Below are 24,971 nucleotides of genomic sequence, written 5' to 3'. Positions count from 1 at the left end.
CCTGCAGGTGCTGGTGTAAACTGGGGAGGGGGCACAGCAGGACCTGCACCCGGGACCAGGGTCCTCCCGGCCTAAAAAGCCCTTGAACTCAACCCCATCCTGATCCCCTTGAGGGGCCCGGGGGGCTTACCCCCCCCAAACATGGGGAAACTGAGGCACCGACAGCACCTCGCCTCACTCTTTTCTCCAGCCAGGGCCCTGTGCCATCCCCCCCCCAGCCCAGCCCCCCCCAGGCAGAGGCAGGGGATCCTGCCCCCCCAGTCAGCACCAGCCCACCGCTGGAGGTGAGGGCCCCCCCCCCCGTTCTATACTGGTCACTGGGGATGGGAAGGAGCCATCGGGGCTTCCTGCTCCCCCCCAGCAGCACCTCAGGGGACACGTTTCGGGGGGGGGGGGCACAGGGCCAAACACCACTTGTGGGGTGTCAAAGGCAGTGGGATCAGCTGGAGCCGGCGGGACCAAGCCAGCGAGGTCAGGACAGCCCTGTCCCCCCTGTCCCCAGGGCTCCGGGTGCCAGGGGGGGTTGCAGGGGGTTCTCCTCCCCCCTCCTCCACTGCAAGTGTGCTCTGCAGGACCCACGGCCCGTGTGCGTGTGCCCTGCCCCGAGCAAACCGCCACAACCAGAGCACCCAGCAACTGCCCCCCCCGCTGCGAGGGCGGGGCTCTGCCCGGGCAGGGGCACCTTTGATCCCTGCCTGCCCCGCAGAGGGGAGCAGGGGCAGGGCGGGGAGGGCCGGGGCTGCACCGCCCTGCTTTTCCAGCAGCAGGAAAGCAAAGGCGAGCGGGCAGGCGGGGGCAATAAAGCGCACGCAAGAGCTGCGCGGAGAAACGGCCGAGCCGGGGCAGGTGGTGCGGGGGCCCCGCGCAGCGGCTCCGGGACTTGCTGCACCCCTCCCCTCCCCGTGGAAAAATCGAAGTGGAACCACCAAGAGCCGTAAATTCACAACTTGTTTAATGCCAGTTAGACTGCTTTACATGGAAAAGTTACAACGCTCTCTGTATATTTTTTTTTTTTTTTTTTTCTTTCCACCCAACGATGCCTTATATATATATATATATATATAACAATGCCACAAGGTCGCAGACAGTCACACAAACTCGGGGAGGACCCTTCGCCCACCCCACCCGCACGGCTGGGCGCTCGCGGGTCACATACCGACACCTCAAGCCTGCCTTAGCTGCGCTTTTCCCCGTCGGTCAGGCCGCAGCGCGCTCCAGCCGGCGCAGGCGCAGGCGCGCACCCCCCCGCACACGCTGCCGCAGCCCGGGCCCTGCCGAGAGCACTTCTGGGAACGGCACTCCTGCCTTGGCACCTGCGAGCGGGGCGGGGGGAAGGAGTCTGTTAAACCATGCTTTAACAGCTCCGGCGATTGGAACCGCTCGTTCTCGCCACGCTCGTTAGCCAATGCGCTCAGCGGCCGACCAGCCACGGCGTGGAAATCCCTGGCCCTCCCTGCCAAGGGCGAGGAGGAACCGCAATGAGCCAACCCGCTCCCAAGGCGGCTCCAAAGTGAGAAGGGCGAGAGCTGCGGTTTGTGAAAGTCCCTCGCGAGGGAGGAGCACGATTTGGGGGTCTAAGCAAGGAGGGGGCTGTCCCCACGCGGGGCACGCCGGGGTGCAGACGGACCCTGGGGGAGCGGGGAGCTCGGAGCGGCAGGCGCAGCGCAGCCCACCGCCCCGGGCCCCTGCAGCAACCCCTGCAACGGAGTCGTCGTGTTGAAACCGTGTTTCAGAAATGACGTTTTGGGAGTCAGGCAGAGCCGTGAGACAGCGATGCAGCAGCCAGTCTGGGCCCTGGAGACGCCGTGCTGCCAGCCCGCTAACGAGCGGCGAGCCCCCGGCACCATGCCTCCAGGCCCCCCCGCCACACGCAGAGGTAGAGCCAAGAGCCCGAGCCAGGCCCCGGTGTAACGGCACTCGTGGTCAAGGCTGTCGTGAACAGGACGGCACCTCGCTGCCCTTCTCCCGACCAGCCCTCCCTGCACCCCAGACGCTCGCCCTAAGGACACCGGTGGCACCGGGGGAAGACAATCCTATCCCACCACCCCTACCGTCTGGTTTCAGGGAAAGAAGGAGGGGGAAAAAAAAAAAAAAGAAAAGAAAAAAGGAGAGAGAAAAGTAATTGCCTATGCACTCTACAAAGAACAGGTCAAGGTCTATATACACAGCCAGGAAAATCCAAATGAGAATGGGAAAGGGCACACACATCCCAGTGCGCTGGAGAGGGCCCGAGGCAGGCAGGAGCCGGGTGCACGGCAGGGAGAGCATTGGCACGTGTACAAAGTAAGACAGGAACAGGCTGCTGCAAGCACCACAGCTTCTCTTTAAATTAAAAGCAACACATACACACAAGTGCTTTGCGTCACATCCCATAGCACTCATCACACAGGCTCCAAACACACAAGCAGGCACTCTCTTCCCATACAATTTAAAAAAAAACCCCGAACAACAACAACAAAAAAATCAAGCACCAAAAACCAACCAACCAAAAAAAAAACAACAAAACAAAACATCCCAACAACAGGTCCCTGACTTTGACTTGGAGATAAAAAACAAAGCAACACTTCTTCCTTGCTTTAGAAAAAGAACCCCCCCCTCTCACCCAGACGCGGTGTTTCCCCCCTTCCAGCCAGAAGAGGCCATGCTCTCTCCAAAAACAGATCCACAGGAGTTGTTTTGTTTCTCAAACACATCTCAACTGCTTTTGTCCTCAGGAAGACTCCAGAGCAACCAGCCTGCCACAAATGGCACTGTGGGAAGCTCCACATGCATGGTGGTTGTTGGTTGATTTTTTTCTTTCTTTTTTTTTTTTTTTTTTTTTTTTAAGCCATTGTTTTTCCTCTCTGTTAACTAAAAGGATCAGCCCAGAACATGCAATAGCAATTTCAGAACTTTCTGAATGTGCTCCCTCTGAGGTGGAGCCTCTTCAAGTCTCCTCCAAAGTTTAGAGCCCAAAAATGTATTTGTTTGAGGGCAGCTGTCAACCTTGCCAAAAATCAAGCTGTCTTATGGGAATGATTGTATCAAGTACTATAGTACCAAAAAAAGAAAAAATGGGGAAAAAATAAAGAAGAAAAAAGAAAAAGGGGGGGGAGGGGGGGAAGAAAAATAAGCAGTTCTCCAGTTTCTTCCTGTACTGGGGATACCAGGCTATAACCAATGCCCTTAGATAACCAGAGAGGCTAACGCCCAGCCAGAAGTCCAGCCCCTTGCCCCAGTGGTGTTGATCTTGGCTGGCTGGCTCCCACCTGAGCCATCCGTCCGTCCCAGGACAGAGGGACCCAGAGCAGCACATTAAACCCCTTCCCACAGAGGCAAGGATACTCTCATCTCTCCCGGGAGGGGACGACACAGCAGCTGGGAGGGCCTGGGCCTGGTCTCAACTGGCCGTGTCACACGTTCGCTCCAGTATACAACACGAGGCTTGAAGGATGCTGGTTTAAGATTTCTCTTGTACCCGTTTCCCTTGATGGAGGATGAATCCGTAAACCTTTGGCAGTTCCCTCCCCTCCCCAACCCCACCCCAGATGCTGCCCAGCGTGGGTCACAAGCACGTATTTAATCAGCACCCGTTGGGTCCATCCTCCAGCCCCACTGGCACTCCCTCCCTTCTGGCTGAGCGTTTGGGGTTCCATGCACACCAAGGTAGTGGTTTTATCCTGGTATGTCAGGCTGTAGTCTCCTGGGTTGCAGTATATGGGGTTTATCGTATCCTGGTGAAAAGGTTGAGAACGGATACAGACTCCTGACAAGAAAAGACAAAGCAGGTGCTAAATATTCCACAGTTTTGCTACAGCGTTACTCCATGTTGTTTTGTTTTGTTTTTATTAAAACAACTGCTAATCTGCTGAGGTATCTCTAGCTCAGGGATTGACCCGACCTCACCATTCAAAGTCCAATACCATAAATATCCCCGTGGTTTTTTCCCAACTGATAACAAGGAGCATGGCAGGCAAGCTTGCCATTCCCACAGCTTTGCAGGAAGCTGTACCCCAGAGCTGTCAGAAACCTGGGGGGGGACACACCCGGCAGTGAGCCACGCCAGCTCCCCCCAGCTCATTCGTCAAGATCTCTGCTGCCCTCCTCTGCCTCTGCCAGACACCCAGAAAAGCTCTCAGAGTGACAGAAGTTGTCAGCGGCAGCATCCACGATCCCCCCTCCATCCAAGCCACCATTTTGAGCAGTTTCCCGAGGAGCTAGGGGAATGATCAACTCTGGGGACAGCATCAGTTCACGGCAGCACGTGAGCGGGGAAGATGAGGGACTTTGGGGGAGCTCCCTGAAACGCTGCTGTGGTCAGCAGCCCTGCAGCAGCCAGGAGGAAGATGTTCTGTCACACTACCTTGGGCACCCTTTTATTTCCCCCGATGACTACAGATCTCTTTATATCTCGGCGAAGGTTAACCCTTCGCTGCACCCAGCCCTCGATCTGCAGGAGATGGTGAAGAGGTTAGAGGCAAGGCAGGGAACAGTGCAAGCCTGGACTGAGTTCACCCGCAAAGGCCGAGCCTCCTGCAGGACGCAGCTGCAGCCATCCACACCCCACATCCTTACCTTTGTCGAGCGAGTTTTACTGAAGACGTTCCAGAAGCGCAAGGTTTCATCTCCAGCTCCTGTAACTATGGCCTCCCCATCTGGGGACATCGCCTAAGGCCAAGAGAGAGAGCAACCTTTAGCAGCTGTTACATTTTTGAGGTTGAAAACAAATCTTCACTGGAATGCATGAGAGAGATTTAACTCTCCTTCCTACTTGGCTGGTGGTGAGAAACCAGACAACCACCTCTGCTTTCATGTGCCCTGTTCAGCCTCGGTAGGTGCCAACTCAAGCACTTGCATCTTTCTTAGGCAGCTATGGAACACATGGGGGGAATTATCATAAAAGGAATTCTTGCATTAAGAAATCCAAGCCATTAGTAATTGAGGCTATTCCTCCCCAGATTATCAGTATGTGTTAAGGCAGGAAGTGTGACATGACTGGCATTTGCCAGCTCTGTCAGTTACTTACGTTGGAATCTACCTCGCAAAGCAGTATCAGCATATTTCTTAATCTGATACGAATCCACCGAAAGCCCCACGTAATAGTAAAGCAGGTACAAGATCAATGTGGATTAACCACACCAAGCATTTCAATGACAAATTAGGAGGACTGGAAGCATCAAATTCCTCCCCTCCTGGCAGTCACCAGTGAAAAAGCGTGCGAGTCTTAAGGGAACAAGAAGAGATGCTTGCGCTTCCTCAGAAGAGTTTTGGCAGGCTTTGCTATTCATTAATAAAGCCTCAGATTTCCATAGCAGCAAATCAAAGTATCCCTTGCAGGCAGGGAAACCAGATACCGAGCGTTTTTCGTTGCTTGCAGGGCAGCATCTGTATCTCCACCTAAACTACAGGCAGCTTACGGTGCCACTGGCACTGCAGCTCTGGGTCCTGTCTCCGTACCCGCGCAGGCAGACAGGCAGCTCCGTGAGTTTTCAGAGGCGCGGCCGTCACTTACCAGGTATAAGACTCGGTACGAGTGCCCCGTTAGCTTTGCTACTTGAGTTAACGAGGGGTATTTCCAGACAAGGATCTGGTTCTGCGAGTATCCGTGGGTGCTCACCTGAAAGGGGAGAGGGAAATATGCACGGTGCTTCCTAGCACAAGCCAGCTCGGCAGCAGGACTGCGCAGGGAGGAACTTACTAGCTCGTTGGCGTGCTTCGACCAGGCCAGGTTGCACACTTGCGACCCGGTGTCGATGCACTGCAGCGGCTGCCCCGTGAGCGTGTTCCAGAAGCGTATGCAGCGGTCAGCTGTGCCGCCACCGGAGGCGAGGAGCCCGTGCTGGTGCGGAGACCAGGCGATTGCCTTTACTGCGGCAAGATGCTCTGTGTATTGTTGGACGGGACTCAGGCTAGAGTGATTCCAGACAAGGAGCTGGTGGAGAGGAGAGAGCTGATCAGACCGGCTCGGCAGTCACACGTGCACAACACCCACGGGCCACGGGGTCGCGCGGGGACTGATGAGGGTAGGTGGGCAACAAGATGATTTCCCGCAGCTCCGCCCAAGCAGACGCGTCTCCACTCTGCACGTGCGGCCCTGAAGCCGGTGCCACCCCGCAGCTGAGGGGCCATCCTGCCAACAGCCCTTAAGTTTAGCTTACGGAGCCAGAGACACAGAGGCGCCGAGCGGGAACTCAAACCCTGCTTTTGTCTTTATGGCTGCGTTATTCCAGAGCACATTCAGAAACACGCTCAAGTTCCTCAGAAGTTATTCTGAGCAGGAAGAACTCGGTACAGCCAGGCTGTCACAGGCACTGGGCGAACTCACTACCTAGCAACCCGCTCCAGAGGGCTCTAAGCACTGCTTCTCCGTAACAGATGCTTCTCCCATATGGTGCTCAGTGAACTACAAGCCGGAATTATAGGTATTAGAACTTCTATAGCTCGAAACTCAGTTTCCTTCTGCATACATAAACAGTATTGCAACAAACTTGACTACATGCTACCCTAAACAAAAGTCAGGAAGTTCAGCTTGGCAGTAGCTTTGGTGAACTCAAGCCCCTGAGTCAAGCTATAGATTTAATTAGCCAAATACAGAAGCAAAATCAAATTTGCCTTTTTAATTTTATTACAGAGGAGACGGAGTAGTAGCTTAGCATGATTTATGTTTGGACACAGTCCAACAACTGAAACAAAAGCCCCTTTCAGAGAGGCGGAATATTGTTAAAGAAGGGAGGTCTGACATTTCTTGAAGACCTAGAGACATCGAGCCTCACGTGACTCCTTGGAAGGACTGTACCTTATTATCATTTCCTCCAGAGGCCAGGAGCTGGTGGTCTGTAGACCATTTGAGCCCACAGACCTCCTGCCTGTGGCCCTGGAGCCGCCGCTCGGACTGCAGGGGTGGGGTGCGGATGTCCCGCTGCAGGATCATCCTGTCTCGACTCCCAGAAGACAGCTGGTCCGCGTTCCACGCCAAGGCACCTGTAACGCAGGCAGAGCTTGAGAGTACATTGTGGGAGTCCCAGGGGAGCGGGCAGGCAGAACACAGCCACCACAGTTGCCAAGGTTCACAAAAAAAAATATCAGTGCTGATGGACCTCCCCTATATCCTCTGCCTGAAGTCCTAGAATAGCATACAAAAAGATTAACCTGCATAAACTTACTGAAGGTACCACCGACCCATTTCACAGTGCAGTAAAGCACAGAAATGAAACTCGCACGACACCTGGTCTTCCCAAATCTCACCCCAGTGTTCAGATTCACAACGGCAGTGAGCAAAAAAAAAAAAAAAAAAAAAAAAAAAATAGTCCCTACAGAATAAGGGAACTGGAAATCTCAGTGTAAAGCAGCCTGCCTGCAGGGCTGAATCCGGAAGCCAGTGGCAGTGAAAAAAGATGTTGTAACCAAACCTAAAGTGCCTCAGACATGGAGGAAACACCTGCTGCAACACTCTAACACCACCACACCCAAGATCAGAACACCACAATTACTATATGATCATGTTTTGAAGACTGATACTTTGAGTTACGAATATAAATTCTGATACTTTGAGTTCTGCTATTTCAAGTAGATCCCTCACAAGAAAAAAGTTCAATCATGAAGAAACACGTGAAACCTCTGCCTCCCACCTCCTTACCAACTCTGGCTGTGTGCCCCTCTAGCATAGAGAGCTTTTTTCCTGCAGCTGCATCCCAGATTTGTACAAAGCCCTTGTGAGTGCCAACGGCTACCAAGTTCCCCTAGACAAACAGAAAACCACCATCAGTAAAGCCAGTAAGTAAAGACAGACTTAAAACAAAAGCTAGAAGCTGAGGAAAAGACTCGAGATAAATTCCACGAGATGTAAGATGGAAGAACTCTAGATGCTTTCCATCTTTTTCCTACCAAAAGGGCCAAGCAGGCTGGCTGAAATATATTTACCATAACATTTTATTGTCAAGAACAGGAGAAGCAAACTGGCTTTCTCCCTCCCACACCTCTTAGCAAATGCCTCAAGAACCTCAAGATACAAGAGGTTTTTCCTCTCTATCCCCTCTCATTTAGTAGAGAAATAATGCAGACAGGAAAACACATTTGATTTGTGATGCATACAGGGAGTTTGGGGAAATACGGGATTATAACCCAAGAAGTTAAAGCCTGGGAGGAGGAGCTATACAGCTACAGTAAGTGTCTAAGCTACAAGCATTTCAGCTGTCACTGTTGACAATGTTATACTGACCCGTTCTGACCAGCCCACAGATGTTACAGAATCTCCTTCCACAGAGAGATCACACAGTCGAGTTACCTTGAAAGTAGGACAGAATGGAGTAAGAAACACTTGTCATACTGCACTGTTAGTTGTCTCACAAACTAGTACCTAGTTTGGGACAGAGCACTACAAGTGCTGAATCCCTCACACAGCATGTGCCACAGCTCTGAAAGATGCTACGGCTGGAAAAGACCAACAGTAACAGGTACCTCACTCTCCAGACACTGATGCTCATTTACCTGGCTAGTACAAGCACTCCATAGGTAAACACAAGTCCCAAGGCCAACGCTGAGGACATTAAGAGAAGACCAGTCCACCAAGTTCAGGTAGAAGTCATCCTGCAGCTCTGGGGCATCCAGCACTTTGAAAGGAATCTTTGAGATTTTCCGAGTTGGTTTTCGAGGTGATCTTAGCAGCTTCTGACTGTTTACAAAGACAGATATAAAACCAACTACAGGATCTTACACATCACAGCAGATGGTAGGCACAGATGTAGCCAGTCATTAAAGCACACCTGCATTTCTATAGAAATGCACAAAGAGGTTGCAAAATTCTTTCCAGCAGGTAAGACTGGAAGGAATTATGTTCCACTTCTATAAAGGAGCTAGGGAGCAAAAAGGTAAACTGACTACTGAAAGTTGGCAAAGACATATTAAGTATCTAGGTAGGTTGGACACCTGCAGAAAAATCTTAGAACTTGACTGTCCCTGCTGTTTATCTCCCCAGATTTCCCAAACCAATTCACATAATTTTGGGTGCCTTAGAAAGAAGCCCTGCAGAGCCTCACTGAATCTTCTGTCCCAGCCCTTCCCATTTCCCAGTGTATGGAGAATCAGTATTACCTTTTGTTGCTGACAGGAGACAGGGAATACGGTGAGACCTCATTGCCATCATCTGGACTGGAGCGTTTTGTGCTGAGAGAATACTGCATAAAGAAAACACATCTAATAAGAAGCCCAGCACGCACAAGACCAAGGGGATCACTCGCAACAAGCACTGCTGCCCAATGTCTAGCTAACTCCAACACCCACAGGCAGATTTTCCAGACTTTTCAGCTGCTCCCTTTCCCAGGTGCTCCCGAACCATACAAAAAAACCCTCATCTCCACTGAAGTCCAACAGCTTGATTTGGTCATTTACCACACCATCCAAAAAAGCTTGCTTCCAACTCAGCTTCCCTGCCAGTACAGAAATAGGAAGTATGTAGCTTGCTGCAGATACTGTAAAGATGTTCTCTTTACAGGCCACCAAATTCTGTTATCAACCGTTAATCGAGCTACAACACTAACTCACTTGCAGCAGCAGCTTGGCAGAACTGTGTGCTTTGCTCCTGTGACGCACACGCACAACCTCCATTTGCTTTAATGCAAAGTAACTGACTTACAGTGAAGAGAGACTTCTTCTCTGGGGTGGACGGCTGCAGCCTCCTGTCCTCTGTCTGCGGGTCTTGCACCTTCTCGATCCCTGCTCCTAAGAGTTCGTTCTTCAGCAAGGCAGAGTAAGCAAGGCCATCTGGGAACCCAAACGAGCGCTTAGGCAGGGAACTCTGAAGCAGCAAAGAGCTCTGCAGGGAGTGGCAGAATCACATCTGCCTGACTTGTACATTCACAGGGCCTCTTAAGAAGCCTGGGGCCCCAGTTTGGAATCAAGATCAGCCGCAAGCTTCCCCTCCTTACTCTCCATCAGCAAAGTGCTTCCATGGCACCATAAATCAAGGTTTACAGCTAGACTCTTGTTTCCCAGACACTCGTCAGAAGCCTACCGAGGTGACCTGGTATTCAACTCTCACGATGTGAACATTTCCTAAAACACCAGCATGAGTTTTTGCATAAGCACGAAAGCGCCAGTGTTCCCTTGATTCCCAAACTCAGAAACAGTTTGAAATAAAAGCCACAGGCGTGGCGCAAGTCATAGAAAGGTGGTCTCACCTTTGCCGTTGTCTGATGTAGCATCCTTTGCTTTTCTGTTTTGACTTGGTGATTTTTCATTTTCCTGAAAAGGATAAACATGCTATCAACACACAGAAACCTCATGATATATGGTAAAATAACAAAGAAAGATGTCTCCTGGACCACAGGAGCAGCCTGTTTGAAGGCATACATTCAGATACACACTTTGGGGGTAGCAGAAGACCATGGTGCAGAAGATAAGCAGAGCAATTACGCCAGCCAAAACAAAATGCACCATCTCCTCAGTTCCAAGACTGAGCTGTAGGAGAGGGAAGTAAAACTTACATTTATTCTGTGGAAGTTGATGCTCCAGTTGGCCCCAGCTCTTGAGGGAATGAATCTATCACCATGCTTACTAGGAGAAGACATTGGAGAGTTGGAAGGCGTCAGGGTTCTTCTCATCTCTGCTACCTGAATTAAAGAATAAAAGACGCACACAAGAACAAGTGTTGATCACCGCAGGGGTCTGAAGAGCATCAGTGAGGTCTTGTCAAAGCTGAGTATGCCCAAGTAGAAGAGCCAAGCATTAGTTTCTCCCCTTAACAGAACTAGTAAGCATGTCAGAGTCCAACTGTCACGGGAACTTGTCATAAGAAGCAATTAAACAGCCTCTTTCTCACCGCTCCTTCTCGAGCTGACATTGTCAAGGCAAACACGTGGAAGGCTGGAGTGGGTTAGACTGCCTGCAGGGCGAGCAGCAGATTCCTCAACTGCTGTCACGTTCTTTTTCATAGAGTAATTTATGTTGGAAAGGACCCCAGCTCAAAACAGGGCTAACTTCAAAGTTACGCTGAAGGTCACAGCCTCGTCCAGTTGACTTTTCAGCATCTCCAAGGACCAGGACCCCACAAGCTCCTTGTTGAGGTGTTTGGACACCCCCCCATGAACGTTTTCTCCTAATACCTAGCTGCAATTCCACCTGTTGCAGCTTTCATCCATTGCCTCTAATCCTTCCACTGTGTACCTCTGAAGACAGTCTGAATCCGTTTTCTCCAAAACCACCCACCACGTAGTTAAAAGCAACAATTTCATCCCTGCTGAGCCTCATCTTCTCCAGGCTGAGCAACACAGCTCTCAGCGTCTTCCTGCTCCACCCCCGTGACGACCTTGGTGGCCTCCACCAGACTTGCTCTATCTTGTCAAGCCCTACAGTTGGTTTGTTTGTTTGTTAGCCCCCAACTTTTTTATGTTCCATGTGGACTTACTGAGAATATTTAGTAACGAGGCATTACTGAACTACCTAAAAATACCTTAACTCCTTTTTGCAACTCGAACTGAGTTTATACATTCAGCAGCTTTGTTGAAGTCAACTTATTTGGTTATTTCTAGAACAGGTCAGGAACTCACACCTGCTCACAGCCCAACAAAAAACTAAGGCTTGCTTCAAAAAGGTCCCGTATCTTTCAAAAGCTCAGGTAAAAACAGTAACAGGCGAGACAGACAACAACTTAGACTAAGACCATTTAGCATAGCCCATTTGTACTTACACAAGGCATTGTGTTTTCATTCTGTATGTTGATTTGGCGTAAGAGACGTCTCTCATAATCCTGGTCCATGGTGGAAAGCAGAGGCGCTGGGGAGTTCACCAGGCTCAGGAATTTGTGTTCATGAAGTCCAATCAGTAATTAGTCTGCTGCAACAGACAGGGGAAGAAAAACACTAGAATATGACACCCCTTCGTATAGAAGAAGTTTCCCCAGAATCTCCTAAGCCTGTTCTTTAAACTTGAGATCACTTTTCCTATCCAGAGCACTGGTATCAAACTTGTGTGACACAGCACAGGGCTGCTCATGAAAGCATTTTTCTGTATTATTGCCCTTGGTTGCCGATTCACACAAGCAGACAACCAGCATTTTGTGTCTGATGGGACCTCAGCAGGCAACCACCACAACTAGAGCAGAGACTGCAATACGGAAAACCTGCCTGTTCACATGAACAGCAGCAGCACAGCTTAGCAAGCTTTCAGTACTCAGGCATGGAAAAAGCAGACACCTACAGCCTATCCCACCAAAGCCAGACCCCTACCTCAGGCCAGAGGCATGACAGCAGCACACAGCACTATGCTGAAGCTCACAGGGATTCTCTTTGGGCCGTGCTGGAAGTATTGCAGACGTGGTGCCACGCACTGCAGGAGCACAGGCAGCTATGGACTAGGTAGCCCCCTGCGTTACCATTCAGTGTCTGATGCCCACGGTGTCCCAGATATTCATCCTGGCTAGCATAAAGCTCGCTCACTTATGGCTACACAGTCTATAAGCAACGTTAAGCATTTTTCAAGTGTATGTTTTAGGATAGGGCTGCTTCACAGCCTAGATTCAGCTAAATTACAACATGCATCAATACAAAAAAAAAATTAGCTAGCATTCTGCGAGATAGTAGTCACAGCCCTTCTCCAAGCTCTGAAGGGCACAGACCAGCACAGCTAGTGCCCAATCTCCCCAACTCACACGCACCTCATGCTTTGTCCTCAGATCACGTTGACACAAAAATGCCAACACCAGGAGAGACGTGTCAATTTGGTCTTTCAACCCAAGATAAACATCTCCAAAGTGAAAGGCGGAATCGAACACACAACCCCCACCCCGCCACAGTACACAGGCATCTGGAAGCTCTGCAGAATGTAAAGGGATTTTAATTCGCTGTTATCGTATAAACATTCACAGCATCTGGCCAGAGTCCCGGCTACACAAATGGAGTTGCCTCAAGATACAAACTTTTAGCAAAATCCAGGAGGCAACTGCACACAAACAGCTGTGCTGGGAGAAGGCTGCCCAGGAAGGAACAAGCTACACTGCCACGCTCCGGGCCTGCCCTGAACTGCCTTCAGCTTCCTCCCCCAGCAGGTAGGGCTTGCTGTGAACAGGTTTACCTCCAAGAACAGAAAACCTACCCAGGGTTTACCATTAAAAACTGCAGGCAAGTTACCAAGCTGAGAGGGGTACAGCAGCACACGCTGTAAGCCAGCAAAATACGATTAAGCGTTACAGTATTCTATGAAATTATCTTGAGATTGAGATAAAGCACACAAACTCTGGACTGCAGTCCTCTATTAGCTAGCAGAGGTACTTTCCTTTTATCTAAGCTGTTTGTTAGTCCTGGAGCGCAGACTTCTTACAAATGCTGAAATGCAGAGGCCTTTTATTCCTTGCCATTAAGCATGCCAACACTTTTACAGGAGCATCCTTGAAATAGCTAGTGCCAAGCTGTTCCTGAATACACCTGCTTACCTCTGCCACCTCCTCCCCCAAACTTTTTTCTTTTTTAATTTAATACATTTCTCCCATATGTTCTTTCAGAGGCAAAACTGGAGAACGCTACCAAATTTAACAGTAATCAGCCTCTACCAAATGAAGAGTCAGAGATCGTATTACTGTGAGTGAAAAGTTAGAAAAGTCCGTGATGTTATTAATGAAGGAGGTAAAAAACCAAAAGTTTGTGCATCCCATGTCAAACACTCTCCCTCTTTTTGTAATTTACTTACCCTTATCCTTACCTACCCATGATCTTCCAAATCTACCTTTGAGGTTGAGAGGACCTCTCAAATCAAGCATTTCAAAGTGCCTCCCCCTCTCCCTTTTTTAAAAAACATCACGAATAAGAGGAGATCAGCTTGCAGAACCCATACGAGGAATGTGAGATCAGCTAGGCAACACCACACATTTGAAGCATCCTCCCAAAATGGCTCAACACAGTATTTGTGAGATCTAGATCGAGTTACACAGCAATGTGACATTTTTAGTTCTGTATATGAAACATTTGCTTTTAGAGCTTTTCGTTTGAGATTCCATCTGTACAAATTTTGACTACAACTTCTAATCAGAAATACATCATACAGAGAGTGAACAACAGGAGACACTGCACAGGCAGAACATTGCAGTAAATATTCAGCACCTGAATAATGACATGTTTTTACCTCAGAACCTGTGCCATTAAATACAGGCCCAAAGAGAGGGTGGCATCTCTGGTTTGGGTAGGCTCTTGCTAACTCAATTTGTCTGGGGGAAGTGGGTGGGTTTTCCATTTCCCCTGCAGAAAGTAATAAAGGCTTTGCCTTAAGGACTGGGAGTACGTGGACTGTAAGTTGTCTTTTAGTTGAAAAAAATAAAAGATCTGGAGGAGCTCCACGTGTGACAATCTTTCTGGATACTATTTTGTTACTAATGATGTAGTTTATGCTTGGAGAAGAAAGCTGGCATTTGGTGGAATTTTTTTGTCTCCTAAGGCAGAATTTATATTTTGATTTACTCTATTTTCTTCATGTGCCTTATGGCTTATCTTTGAATTGGCTGGATTTTATCACAGTTCACATTACTTTCAGAACAGTACTTCTAAGCACAATTATGGTGCTGAACAAGTGTGTTTTGTTCTTTTTATTGACCCAGCCTTAATGTATTCAAATACTTAAATGTTTTTTCTTGGTATGGATCTGTTTTTAATAAGCCAGCATGCAGAATACCAGGGTCGGTAGGGAAATTAATGCAGTTACTTTGCAAAATTGTTCCTCTGTCATTTGAGAGGCAGCCTATACCTATCCGGATTTTTCAGCAAGCACTGAAGTTGGGGTAACAAATGTAGGCTGTGTTGGCATTGTCAATTCAAAACACAGCCTACCTGAGCAGAGAAAGAGCTGGACAATCCCTGACTTTTTTTTTTTTGTTCCAGAAATCATTTGTGCCCTTCTTAAAACTGGAAGGTAATTGGGTGGGTAAGTGTTAAACGTGACAGGTGCTGATGAAAGTGAGAGACTCTGAGAATACCAAAGCTAGGAGAGTTTTTAAATGTAAAAACTAAATATATTTCCAAATTTAGACAGGGCCAAAGGGGGTAAATGATGTAGTGCTAATTCAAATACAATTAATGTTATGTTGATGCTTTATTTTTGAAGCATTTGAAGCCTGAAAAATTTAGTTAGCAAGAACCTACTCAAAACCAGAGATGCCACCCTCTCTTTGGGCCTGTATTTAATGGCACAGGTTTTGAGGTAAAAACATGTCATTATTCAGGTGCTGAATATTTACAAGCTCTCAGGAAGAACCCCTTCATTTACCAAGAGGGAAGAGGATGGTGTAAACAAGTACTTATTCCTCTAAATCATGAGCAGCAGGATTTGAAATCAAATGCAGATGTCCTGCTTCCCCAAAGCCAAAGTTTTCATTTTCCAATGATTTATCTAAAGCCCATTACTAGGCAACACACTTGTAAATCAACAAGTTAAAAGATCTCAGCTGGCAACAGAAATGGCAGTCCATCTAGCCACACCAGCTAAGGAGCTGTGCACCTCCTTTGTGCCAATTCCAGCCCTTGCCTGACTGTGCAGTGCACACATTTGGCTCACTGAGATAACAGAAAACTAACTCTGCCCCAAAGGGCTGATGTTTTCTGCTGGTTTAGTAAGCAGCACCTCCACCTCAACCTCGAGTACTGCAAGACTATTTCTAGTTATGGATTCTCCTATTTCCCAGACTTTTGAACAAGCTGTAAGGGAAGGGAAAGAAGGAAAAAAAAAAAAAAAAAAAGCTAAACCATAGCATTTTTTCTATGCAGTAGTCAAACCTATTACAAATGCATCCAGAACACTAAAGCCAGCTTCACAGTGCTAAAGCAGACCTTGATAAGGAACGAGATACTCTGCACTTGGCAACCCTGAAGTAGAGCTCATCCACATTCAACCCAGAGTTTACATGGTTATGCTAAATAACCAATCCTTTCAAGTAACTAGCTTTTTGTACTACTGCTGTTTTTGAAAGCATGCTAGAGCCTTGTGTGAGTTTTACCTTTTTAAAGCTACAAGTATGCAATTTCTTATCCAGCGATTTACTAAGGTATTAGCGTAAAAACATTTATAAAATTAACCATTTACAGAAGTAAATGAAATAGAATGGAAGCTGGTAAAGATTTATTCCAAAACAAAATAAAAACTCTGTTGCCTTGCACTCAAAGATGACTGTTCACAGATAGGTGTTGCCCAGGGACCACCCTAACAGCAATGACAAAATGACTTCAGTGTTATGGTGACAGACAAGACCTCCATCCTTAAGTCTCACTCTTGAAGGCTGCAGAGAGATGCAATACTCCACCCATACACTAAGATTCATGCTGTATTACTGCAAGAACCATCACAATGAATCAGTGTACTTAAGAGTAGTCACATATATGTTATGCTCTGCACTGAAGGTCTTGCAAAAATTCAGAAATGTTATTTCTGCCTTTCCACAGCATTCTGCAAACAAGCACCTCCTCAAAGCCCTTTGTACACTCATTACCATCGGCTCTAGAAGGCCCCTATTAAAAAAATTCCAACTTTTAGGTGACCAGCAATATACACAAACTGAATTCAAGTTTGATTTAAAAGGTGAAGTGGCTCAAAGCCACAGCCAAGACGTTGTTTTCATCTCCTGTTTGCACTCAGCCTCCCAGTTCGTAACGAGTCTAGAAGCTCAAGATGCTGCAGTTCCATACTGAGCTTCGGAGACAAGTGGTACCCACAGCTACCTGTGCCTCCTTTCACCTCCAGCATCAGGAAATACAACCCCTTCCTCACAGGCAAGGGCCCAACCTCTAATTCAGATTGGAGGTGTCAAATGTTTGACTTTCTGCAACGGACTGCACCTCCACCTGCGCTCACAGACAAGCTACAAGACTTCCCACAGCCCTCCCAGTCAGCCTCTGAAGATAATTGAAGGCCGTGTGTCTACCTTTCCAAAGCAATGTACAGTCCTACCAAGATGACAGAGGAACTCTGACCAGCAAACCACAGGGCAACAGTGCTAATTTAGGACACTCGGGTCACTGAGTGCTGCAGGAAGCCTGCGTGAGCCAAGGATGAAGTATTCACGACAAAGAGCTCTGATGTGGCATGGACTTTCATGCCCCACCAGAAACTCAGGGTTGTAACACCTTCAGGAAATAGCAAAATCTCCGTCTTTGGAAGAGCCTTTACTAAAAATAAACACCTCCCACTACTAATAAATCTTCTCATTACACCAGGACAAAAAAGAAGTTTTTCACCACAATTTTCACACACAAAATAGTCACTCTTAGATGTAAGCCCTCATCTGAGGGGAACACTCCATGAGGTCTACCAAGAGCACTGCTATTGCTGCTTCTTTTACATGGATGATGCTCAGATACTACCATCAGCACAGATGTTTTTCCTAAATCCTCTTCTCTCCACAGCTGAAAGAAAAGACAGGAAGCTGACAGAGTCAATCCTGCTGCACTGTACTCAAAAGACAAGTACATTTTCAGCGGTTCAACTCAAGACTCAAATACAAGTGTGATGGTCAGTTAGAGAGAGCAGACTGTCAGAATCAGCAGCCCCCTCCACTGTCGTACCCACGGAGCAGCCAGGCCCCTGGCTGAGGGGTTTCCAAGTTTGCTTCAGCCAGCTTTTAATAAGTTAAGAGAATTGTAGGTTTGTTAGATTACCTTCACAGATGACGTTTTCATTCAATACACATCTCACTGCAGTGTACAGTAGTCTGTTAGGAGCACAGGGTTTATCTAAGCAGACATGACAATCATGTACTCAGCAGGGGATTTCTCAGAAAATCATCACCATTAAAACCCTTTTTATTGCCTGCAGGTAGTGATTATTTCATCTTTTCACCATGCTGCTCCATAAATAAGAGGGCCACGCCTGCTCCCAGGGAATCCAGAATAAAGTTCAAAGTCTTCAGCAGTGCAGGAAGCCATACACTGGGAAATACACCGAGCCTTAAAACATAGTGTATGCTCAGTGAGGGGTCACCTCTGTGTCACCTCTTACCTGTGGGTCAAAAGGCAATCTCTGCATCTAATTAACAAAGTCTCAAAAGAGGTTCATCTATTATGAAAGAAAAACAAATAAGAGGCAGCAGACAAAACACTTTCCAGTTTGAGATGCAAGAATTAGCAAAGGTACCTGGGTTAAACAGCATCTGAACCCCTCTTCCCTCCTGGCTGTTACAAAAGCTTGATGAAAGCTCTGAAGGCTTTCTTGAGAAATACCAAGTGCTGAACAAGTTCTGCTACTCCCATTTGCTCCGCTGCTCCTGTGGATGGAATGAAACTGGTTCCTGCTGGCTGTGCCTTTGTGCTGGGCTAGAGTGGGTGCAAAACACTGTCCCTTTCTGAAGGTGCTAGAGGAGAATACATATGCTAGGGAAGGAGTGGGGTACAATTTCCTCCAGTTACTACTTGACAGAGAGGGGATACGCATCAACCTCTCCACATTCTGCTTTGAGATTTTACCTCAGTCCATGATGTAACCTGTGCCAAACTGATACGCCTGGACGCTGCTACCCTTCTTGACTCAAGAGGCAGAGGGAGCAACCAAAAACTCGCGCAGCTTTCGCCGTATTACCTCACCACCACATCTCCCCTCAGACATGAGGGCTGAGCTACTGGCAGCTGCTGGCCTCTGCAGAGGCAGCTGGCCAAGGAAGCCGAGGGACCTTTGCAGCAACAGCACTTTTGTTTCCATTGTCACCTGATGGAAGTTTTCCCCACATAAACAAACATTTTGGAAAAGTCACTGGACAGACAGGAAAAATGAAGGTTCTGCTTTTGGCTGCTCATCAACCAGCATATAATGATATTAATTTGGTGATTACTTAGAAGATATTTACTCATTTATTTATTCTGCGTACCACGAAGTGTTTAGTAAGAAGGAAGCGGGGATGGGTGAAGTACTTGGACCTTAGGGATATGAGGTCTTTAAAGGGTGGAGTTTTTCCATGTTAAGCATTCTAAACTGAAAAAGGACTGACAGGAATAGAGGGAAGCACAAGAGAAAGGCTACTGTATGCATTTTGTAACATTTTATCTTACAACTCAAAACAGAAGACAAACATCTAAGAGCACCAGCTCTAGATAAAAGGTCTACTTTATCAGAAGTCAGTGCACTGAAAGCCAAGACTAAAAATTCACCAGCAGTCTTGTCCATGGAGTTTTACCATAAAGACCAGGCAATTCAAAAGTCTGCTCCATCATAACATTTAAGCTACGGAAGGTGCTTAAATAGTGCTCCTGGTCAACCCACAAATGCAAGTCACAGAATCTAGAAAATGCAGCAGCTTCAGTCAACAGCCCCTGAAAATTCAGCTTCTGTATTAATAATAATAATAGGAAAATAAAAATCAGTCTTTAATATGAGATGTTGTTGCCAGCAGGGGAGTTGCTCTGTGAAGAGCCTTTGGGACAAAATACTAGGCTAGTATCATTAAATGCACTAACTCAGTAAGAATCAGCACTTCACAAGAAAATGAGCATAGCACCTTCAAAAGAGCTACAAACCAAGGAAGGAAAGTCATCCACACAATCGAGCCTACGACACCTTTGACAGACGATTCCAACATGACCTAACAGAGCTCACTGTGCTTTAACGACCCCTCCAGCAGAACGCCTCTCCTCTCACCATGCGTGGATGCTCAGCTTGAAACTTTAAGACCTCAAGCCTGTAACTTGTTGAACACGCATACTACGTCCACTGGCAAAATGTCAACAACACATTGAAAAAGCCCTAACGAAAGGCACAGTGCTATTTGGCTTCCTCAGACCCCCAAAAGCCACCGGATGGACAACGGCACGCCACCAGCTTGTGCTGTGCGTCAACAAGCGACTTCTCAAAAAAGTTTCTGCTTGGTAGTTCTCTTTAGCAGCAGAGTTCACACCACAGAAATCTCTGCTACTGTTCATGTTATCAATTTGATCAAGAAACCAAGAACTGGCGAAGTCGCAGCAGCTGAGCTAGCCTCTGGCTCTCGTCCCGCCTTTCCAAAGCAGGCCAGGGTCCACCGACCAAATTAAAGGGCCTACGGCAAGAGCTTTCAGCCGTTCTGGCTCGACCCAGGCCACACAACCCCCTCGGGGGTTAACGGTGCCCGTTACCAAGCGCGCCCGGTGCCCGAGAGCGGTGAGGCTCGCCGGCTCCTCGGGCAGGAGGCACAAGCCCGGCCGAGCCCCGCACGCAGCCCTGGGCGAGGGCCGTCCCCAGCACAGAGCCCAGCGCAGCGCCATGACTCCCAGTGACCTGCGGAGAGGTTAGCTCCCATCCCGTCAGGTCTGACAAAACACCGTGAAAATAATAAAAAAAAGGAGGAAGGGCAGCCCCGAGAAGCGCAGCCATTCCGGGGGCAGCGCTCCCTGACCAGCCCCGGCTCCGGCGTAAAGGCCGGGAGGCCGCTGCCCACCGCCCCCCCCCCCCCCGGGGCCTGAACTCGGCCCAGGACCCCCCGGCAGCGCCTGCGGAGGGAGAGCACCGCCGGGCCGGGCTCCGGGCCGGGCCCGCCCCACTCGGCCCCCAGCCCCACGGCAAGGGGCCGGCTGCGGCCCGCCCCACGCCGCCGTGACACCGGCCCGGGCCTGCGGCCCCGGTGCCCAGCCCGCCCGCCCGCCCTACCTGCCCTCCCGCCCGGCCCGGCCCGGCCCGGCCCGGCCCCGCTCCGCCTCCTCCTGTCACTCTCCGCCGGCCCCAGCGCTCCGCAATATGGCGGCCGCCCCCGCGGCACCGCCCCCGCCCGCCGGCACCGCCCCCGCGCGCGGCACGACGGGAAGCGCGCCCCGCCCCTCCCGTTCGAATCAATACAGGAAGCGGCGGCGCGCGGCGCCGTGGCAACGGCCGTGGCTCCGCCCCCCCCCCCCCCGGGGGCGACGGGCGCAGCCTGACGTCACCTCCCCGCACGCTGACGTCATGGCGGTGAGGGGCTCCCCGAGGTGGGGGGGAGCGAGCCGCTTTCCCGCCTTCCCGCCGCCCGCGGCGCTGGCGGGAGCCCGAGCCGGTACCGGCACCGGCACCGGCCCAGGAGCGGGCCCGAGCGCCGAACCCCTCCCGCCTCAGCCGGTACCGGCCCCGGCGGGGCTCGGTGCGGTTGGCCGGGGCCGGAGGGGGCGGGAGGTTCCACCGGCCGCGGTGCTGTGGGGACCCCCCCGGCGGCGCCCCGCCGACAGCCTGCCCTGCACCGCCCGCCCGGCGCGGCTCCCCCGGTACCGGCGCAGCTCGGTCCCCCGTCACCGACTGCCCCCCTGGAGGTGCCCTGAGCGGTGCTTGCAGCCCGCGCGAAGCAGCTGGTGGCTGACCCGAGGGGCCTCTTGAGAGCCCTGGGGCCGGGACGTGGGGCGCCCCAGCAGCCTCCCGGGGGGGGACCCCAAATTCCCTGTCGTCACCCGGGACCGCGGGTTGTGGGATGTCCCCCCCCCCGGGGCACGTCGAAAACCCGGGGCACAGCCGGGGACTGGCACTGCTTGTCTGCTGTTTCCTTTTTTCGTGGCTTTTTTTTTTTTTAATTTATTTGTTTGATTTGTTTTATTTGGGTTTTTTTTGTTGTTGGGTTTTATTTATTTTTTTTCGTGTTTTTTTTTTGGGGGGGGTGGGTTGTTTTTTGTTTTTTTTTTTTTGTTTTTTTTTCGTGGGGGTTATATTGTTTCTTGTTTTTTTTTTTTTTTTCCGGGTGCAAGTTCTTCCCCAAAGCAGAGCCCGGCGCGGCCTTCCCGAGCCCCTCCCCGCCCGTTAAACGCGTGCGTGTCGCCGAGGCCGGGCGGCGTGCCGGGCTCCCTCCCGCAACCGCCGAGCCCCGAGGGCCCCGCGCCCGGTGCCGGGGGGGGGGGGGGGGGCCCCGCCAGGGCGGCCCCGGCCGTTCCGCGGGGGGAGGTGCCGGTGCCGCCCCGCCCCGGTGCCGGTGCCGCCCCGCCCCGGTGCCGCCGTGACCCCGCGGCCGATCGCTTCCAGGGCGGCCCCGGCTCCCGATTTGAAAATGCAGGAGCGGCTGCTGGTGCTGCTGTGCGCGCTGGCGCGGCGGCGGGCGGGCGGGCGGCGGGCCATGGCCGGGACCGGGGCCGCGACCGGGAGCGGGGCCGGGGCCGGGGCCTGGGACGGGCCGCAGCGGCGCGCCTGGCTCCGGCACTACTACAGCCAGCGGCAAAAACGGCTCATGACGGTGAGCGGGGGGGGGGGGGGGGACGGGGGACGCGGGGGGGGCGCGATCGGTGAGTGACGGGATGGAGGCGGGGAGGTAAAGGAGGGGACTTGGGGACACGACCTAAAGGGGGTCGGGGGACACGAGGGACACGGGGGGGGGGGTCGGGGGACACGGGGGGGGGGGTCGGGGGACACGGGGGGGGGTCGGGGGACACGAGGGACACGGGGAGGGGGGGTCGGGGGACACGAGGGACACGGGGGGGTGTCGGGGGACACGAGGGACACGGGGGGGGGTCGGGGGACACGAGGGACACGGGGAGGGGGGTCGGGGGACACGAGGGACACGGGGGGGGGGTCGGGGGACACAAGGGACACGGGGGGGGGTCGGGGGACACGAGGGACACGGGAGGACACGCAGGTCACGGGGACACAAAGGATGGAGGGCGTGTGGGATGTGGAAGGATGTGGGACACGGAGGGCATGGCGGGTACACAGGTCATGGGGATGGGAAACAGGGATGCGTGGGACACAGAGTACAGGGATGGGAAGGATGGGGGGACACAGAGGTCACGGGGGGGGTGCAGGTCGCAGGGACACAAAGGGTGGGGGACAGGAGCCACAGGGACAGGAAGGATGTGGGACACAAAAGACATGTGGCAGACACAGAGGTCACAAAGGATGGGGGATACGTGGGACACGAAGGACAGGAGACTTGAAGGACACGAGATGTGAACCCGGACACAAAGGACGGGGGGTGCTGAGGACATGGGGACGTGGAGGAGGGGGGGACATCAAAAGTGAGGGAGACAAAGGATGGGGGATGTGAAGGGCCTGGGGACACGTAGCAGCAAGGACAAGCTGTTGGGGGTGAAACGGAGAACCTTCTTCCCTGGGCAGTTGCCAGGGAAGGTGAAAAAATGATTCTTTTTAGCTCAAAGATGTTTTTTAGAATTTAATAACAGAAAAACAATTCTTGTGGAGGGGCTGGGAGCGTGGGTGCTCACTCCCCCTTCCAAATCATGACCAAGCCCGCAGTTCACTCGGTTGCAGGAAAGCAAATAATGCTTGTTAAAAAAAAAAAAAAAAATCACAGAGAAGTGGCCGACCCGAAAGGGGAGTTTTCCAGAAGGTTCCTTGCCTGCGGCACCTGGGCATCTTGTCCAGGGTCACAACTATAGCCTGAGTGGGATTTCCCAGGAACAGGAAAATCTGACCTGGTGGTAGTGCCAGTTGGGGCCACCAGGTGTGTGGTACTGGGCGGCCTCCCTGCCTCGAGCAGGTCACTTGAGCAAGGTCTTCAGAGGGGGGGGTCCCAGCTAAGCGTGGGGTGGGTACCAGGGAAGCACCGTCTCACACCCCCCCTTGTCTCCCCACCATGCTGCAGCTCCTGATCGCTCGCCGGAGGAGAACCAGCTGCTACTTCTACCCCCGCGCCTGGCCCAGCGTCAGGAGCGCGGACTGGTGGGAGCGGGTGGTCCTGAAGGAGTTTGGCCCGCAGGACTGGCTGGAGAAGTTTCGGATGTCCAAGGAGACCTTCTTCTATGTCTGCAACCAGCTGCGGCCTGGTCTGGCTCCACACAGTGCCCACTTCCACCCCACCCTGCCCCTGGAGAAGAGGGTGGCCGTGGCCCTGTGGCACTTGGCCACCAACGTGGAGTACCAGACTCTCAGCCCGCTCTTCGGTGTGGGGCCCTCCACGGTGCAGACGTGTGTCCGGGAGGTGAGCTATGCCGTTGTCTTGCTGCTGAAGCCCCTCTACCTCCGGCTGCCCAACGAGAAGGAGCTGGAGAACATGGCGCGCATCTTCTGCACCCGCTGGGGCTTCCCACATTGCATTGGCGCCCTGGACAGCCTTCACATCCCCATCCACCCGCCCCTGCGCCTCAGCGCTGACTACTACAACGGCCAGGGCTGGCACTCCATCCTGACGCAGGCCACCGTGGACGGGCTGGGCCAGTTCTGGGATGTCTCCACCGCCTTTCCCGGCAGCATGGAGAACAGCGCGGTCCTGGAGAGCTCCAGCCTGTGGGTGCTGGCCAAGGAGGGCCGGCTGTGCCCCAACCCTCCCAAGCATTTCATGGGGAAGGCGCAGAAGTATGTGCTGCTGGGCGATGCCACCTACCCCTTGCAAGACTGGATCCTCAAGCCCTACCAGGAGGATGAGAACCTCACCCAGCGGCAGCTGCAGTTCAACTACCGCCTGAAACGGGCGCACAGCGTGATCGAGAACGCCTTCCTGCGCCTGAAGGCGCGCTGGCAGATCCTCCTGAAGTGCGACGACTGCAGCCTGGAGCTGCTGCCCACCCTCATCCTGGCCTGCTGTATCCTGCATAATGTCTGCGAAGCCCACGACAACCCCTTCAACGAGGAGTGGCTGGAGGGCACCGAGCCGACCGAGCTGCCGAAGCCCTGCCAGCCTGCCCCCGCCGCCATGGAGGACGGCCGGGCTGAGCAAGTGCGCGAGCTGATGTGCCAGTACTTCGAGAGCTGCGGGGAGGGCTGACGGGGCCGGAGGGGAGAAGCAGCCCCACGCACCCTTGCTTTGCAGACTGCCCGTGGACTGCGGCAAATGCTGGCCCAGCAGCGCGGGGCTGTTCGGCAAAGGACTGCACCCTCTGCCGAAGGCTGCCGGCAGAGCGAGGGGGGCCGCACTGGCCGTTCCCGGGGGCGGGGAGGGGGGCGGCTGCGTCGTGCTCATGCTGGTTTTGCCACAGCGGTTTCAGGCAGTGGAATGTATTTTGTGCCCTTGGTCTCTTCCAGGATTTGAGCGGTCTGGTGGTGTGTTGTGTTCTGCATGAGTAAAGCGGGGATCGGGGCTGGGTGAGGGAGAGGGCTGCCTCCGTCTCCCTTCCCTGGGAGCATGCCTCTATCCTGAGGCCTGTCCGTCAGGCCGAAACTAG

General features: G+C 51.8%; 2 protein-coding genes across 4 annotated transcripts; one reads left to right on the top strand and one right to left on the bottom strand.

The window, feature by feature from the left end:
* Positions 1-935: 935 nt before the first annotated feature.
* FZR1 (fizzy and cell division cycle 20 related 1) lies at positions 936-20,627 on the bottom strand. Of its 2 annotated transcripts, none has more exons than XM_033007195.2 (14): positions 20,557-20,627; positions 11,663-11,805; positions 10,461-10,586; positions 10,155-10,218; positions 9,611-9,738; positions 9,070-9,152; positions 8,467-8,650; positions 8,198-8,263; positions 7,616-7,718; positions 6,776-6,960; positions 5,678-5,911; positions 5,492-5,596; positions 4,555-4,647; positions 936-3,745 (listed from the first exon to the last, which is right to left on the bottom strand). In XM_033007195.2, the coding sequence occupies exons 2-14, from the start codon at positions 11,729-11,731 to the stop codon at positions 3,704-3,706; spliced, it is 1,482 nt and encodes a 493-aa protein (XP_032863086.1). In that variant the 5' UTR covers positions 11,732-11,805; positions 20,557-20,627; the 3' UTR covers positions 936-3,703. The 2 variants fall into 2 exon arrangements, with proteins under 2 accessions (XP_032863086.1, XP_032863085.1); XM_033007194.2 differs by having other exon boundaries at positions 11,663-11,808; positions 20,557-20,607.
* Positions 20,628-21,538: 911 nt separating this feature from the next.
* On the top strand, positions 21,539-24,833 carry LOC116965171 (protein ANTAGONIST OF LIKE HETEROCHROMATIN PROTEIN 1-like). 2 transcript variants are annotated; one of them, XM_042795075.1, is made up of 2 exons: positions 21,539-22,090; positions 23,456-24,833. In XM_042795075.1, exons 1-2 carry the CDS (start codon positions 21,908-21,910, stop codon positions 24,572-24,574), a joined length of 1,302 nt encoding a protein of 433 aa, XP_042651009.1. In that variant the 5' UTR covers positions 21,539-21,907; the 3' UTR covers positions 24,575-24,833. The 2 variants fall into 2 exon arrangements, with proteins under 2 accessions (XP_042651009.1, XP_032863099.1); XM_033007208.2 differs by lacking the exon at positions 21,539-22,090 and adding an exon at positions 22,674-23,314.
* The last annotated feature ends 138 nt before the right edge of the window (positions 24,834-24,971 follow it).

Source organism: Tyto alba, unplaced genomic scaffold (genome assembly GCF_018691265.1).
Source record: "Tyto alba isolate M040663 unplaced genomic scaffold, T.alba_DEE_v4.0 Super-Scaffold_20000042, whole genome shotgun sequence".
NCBI classification, from domain to species: domain Eukaryota; kingdom Metazoa; phylum Chordata; class Aves; order Strigiformes; family Tytonidae; genus Tyto; species Tyto alba.
Note: the sequence above shows the minus strand (reverse complement) of the source record. Positions and strands in the feature narration are given on the sequence as shown.

Coding starts and splice junctions, on each gene's coding strand:
- LOC116965171 (XM_042795075.1), top strand. CDS start 21,908: ATGCAGGAGCGGCTGCTGGTGCTGCTGTGCGCGCTGGCGCGGCGGCGG. Junction 22,091..23,455: donor GGCAAAAACGGCTCATGACG/GTGAGCGGGGGG, acceptor ACCATGCTGCAG/CTCCTGATCGCTCGCCGGAG.
- FZR1 (XM_033007195.2), bottom strand. CDS start 11,731: ATGGACCAGGATTATGAGAGACGTCTCTTACGCCAAATCAACATACAG. Junction 9,739..10,154: donor TACATCAGACAACGGCAAAG/GTGAGACCACCT, acceptor TTGGGTTCCCAG/ATGGCCTTGCTTACTCTGCC. Junction 5,597..5,677: donor CGAAGCACGCCAACGAGCTA/GTAAGTTCCTCC, acceptor CTCCCCTTTCAG/GTGAGCACCCACGGATACTC.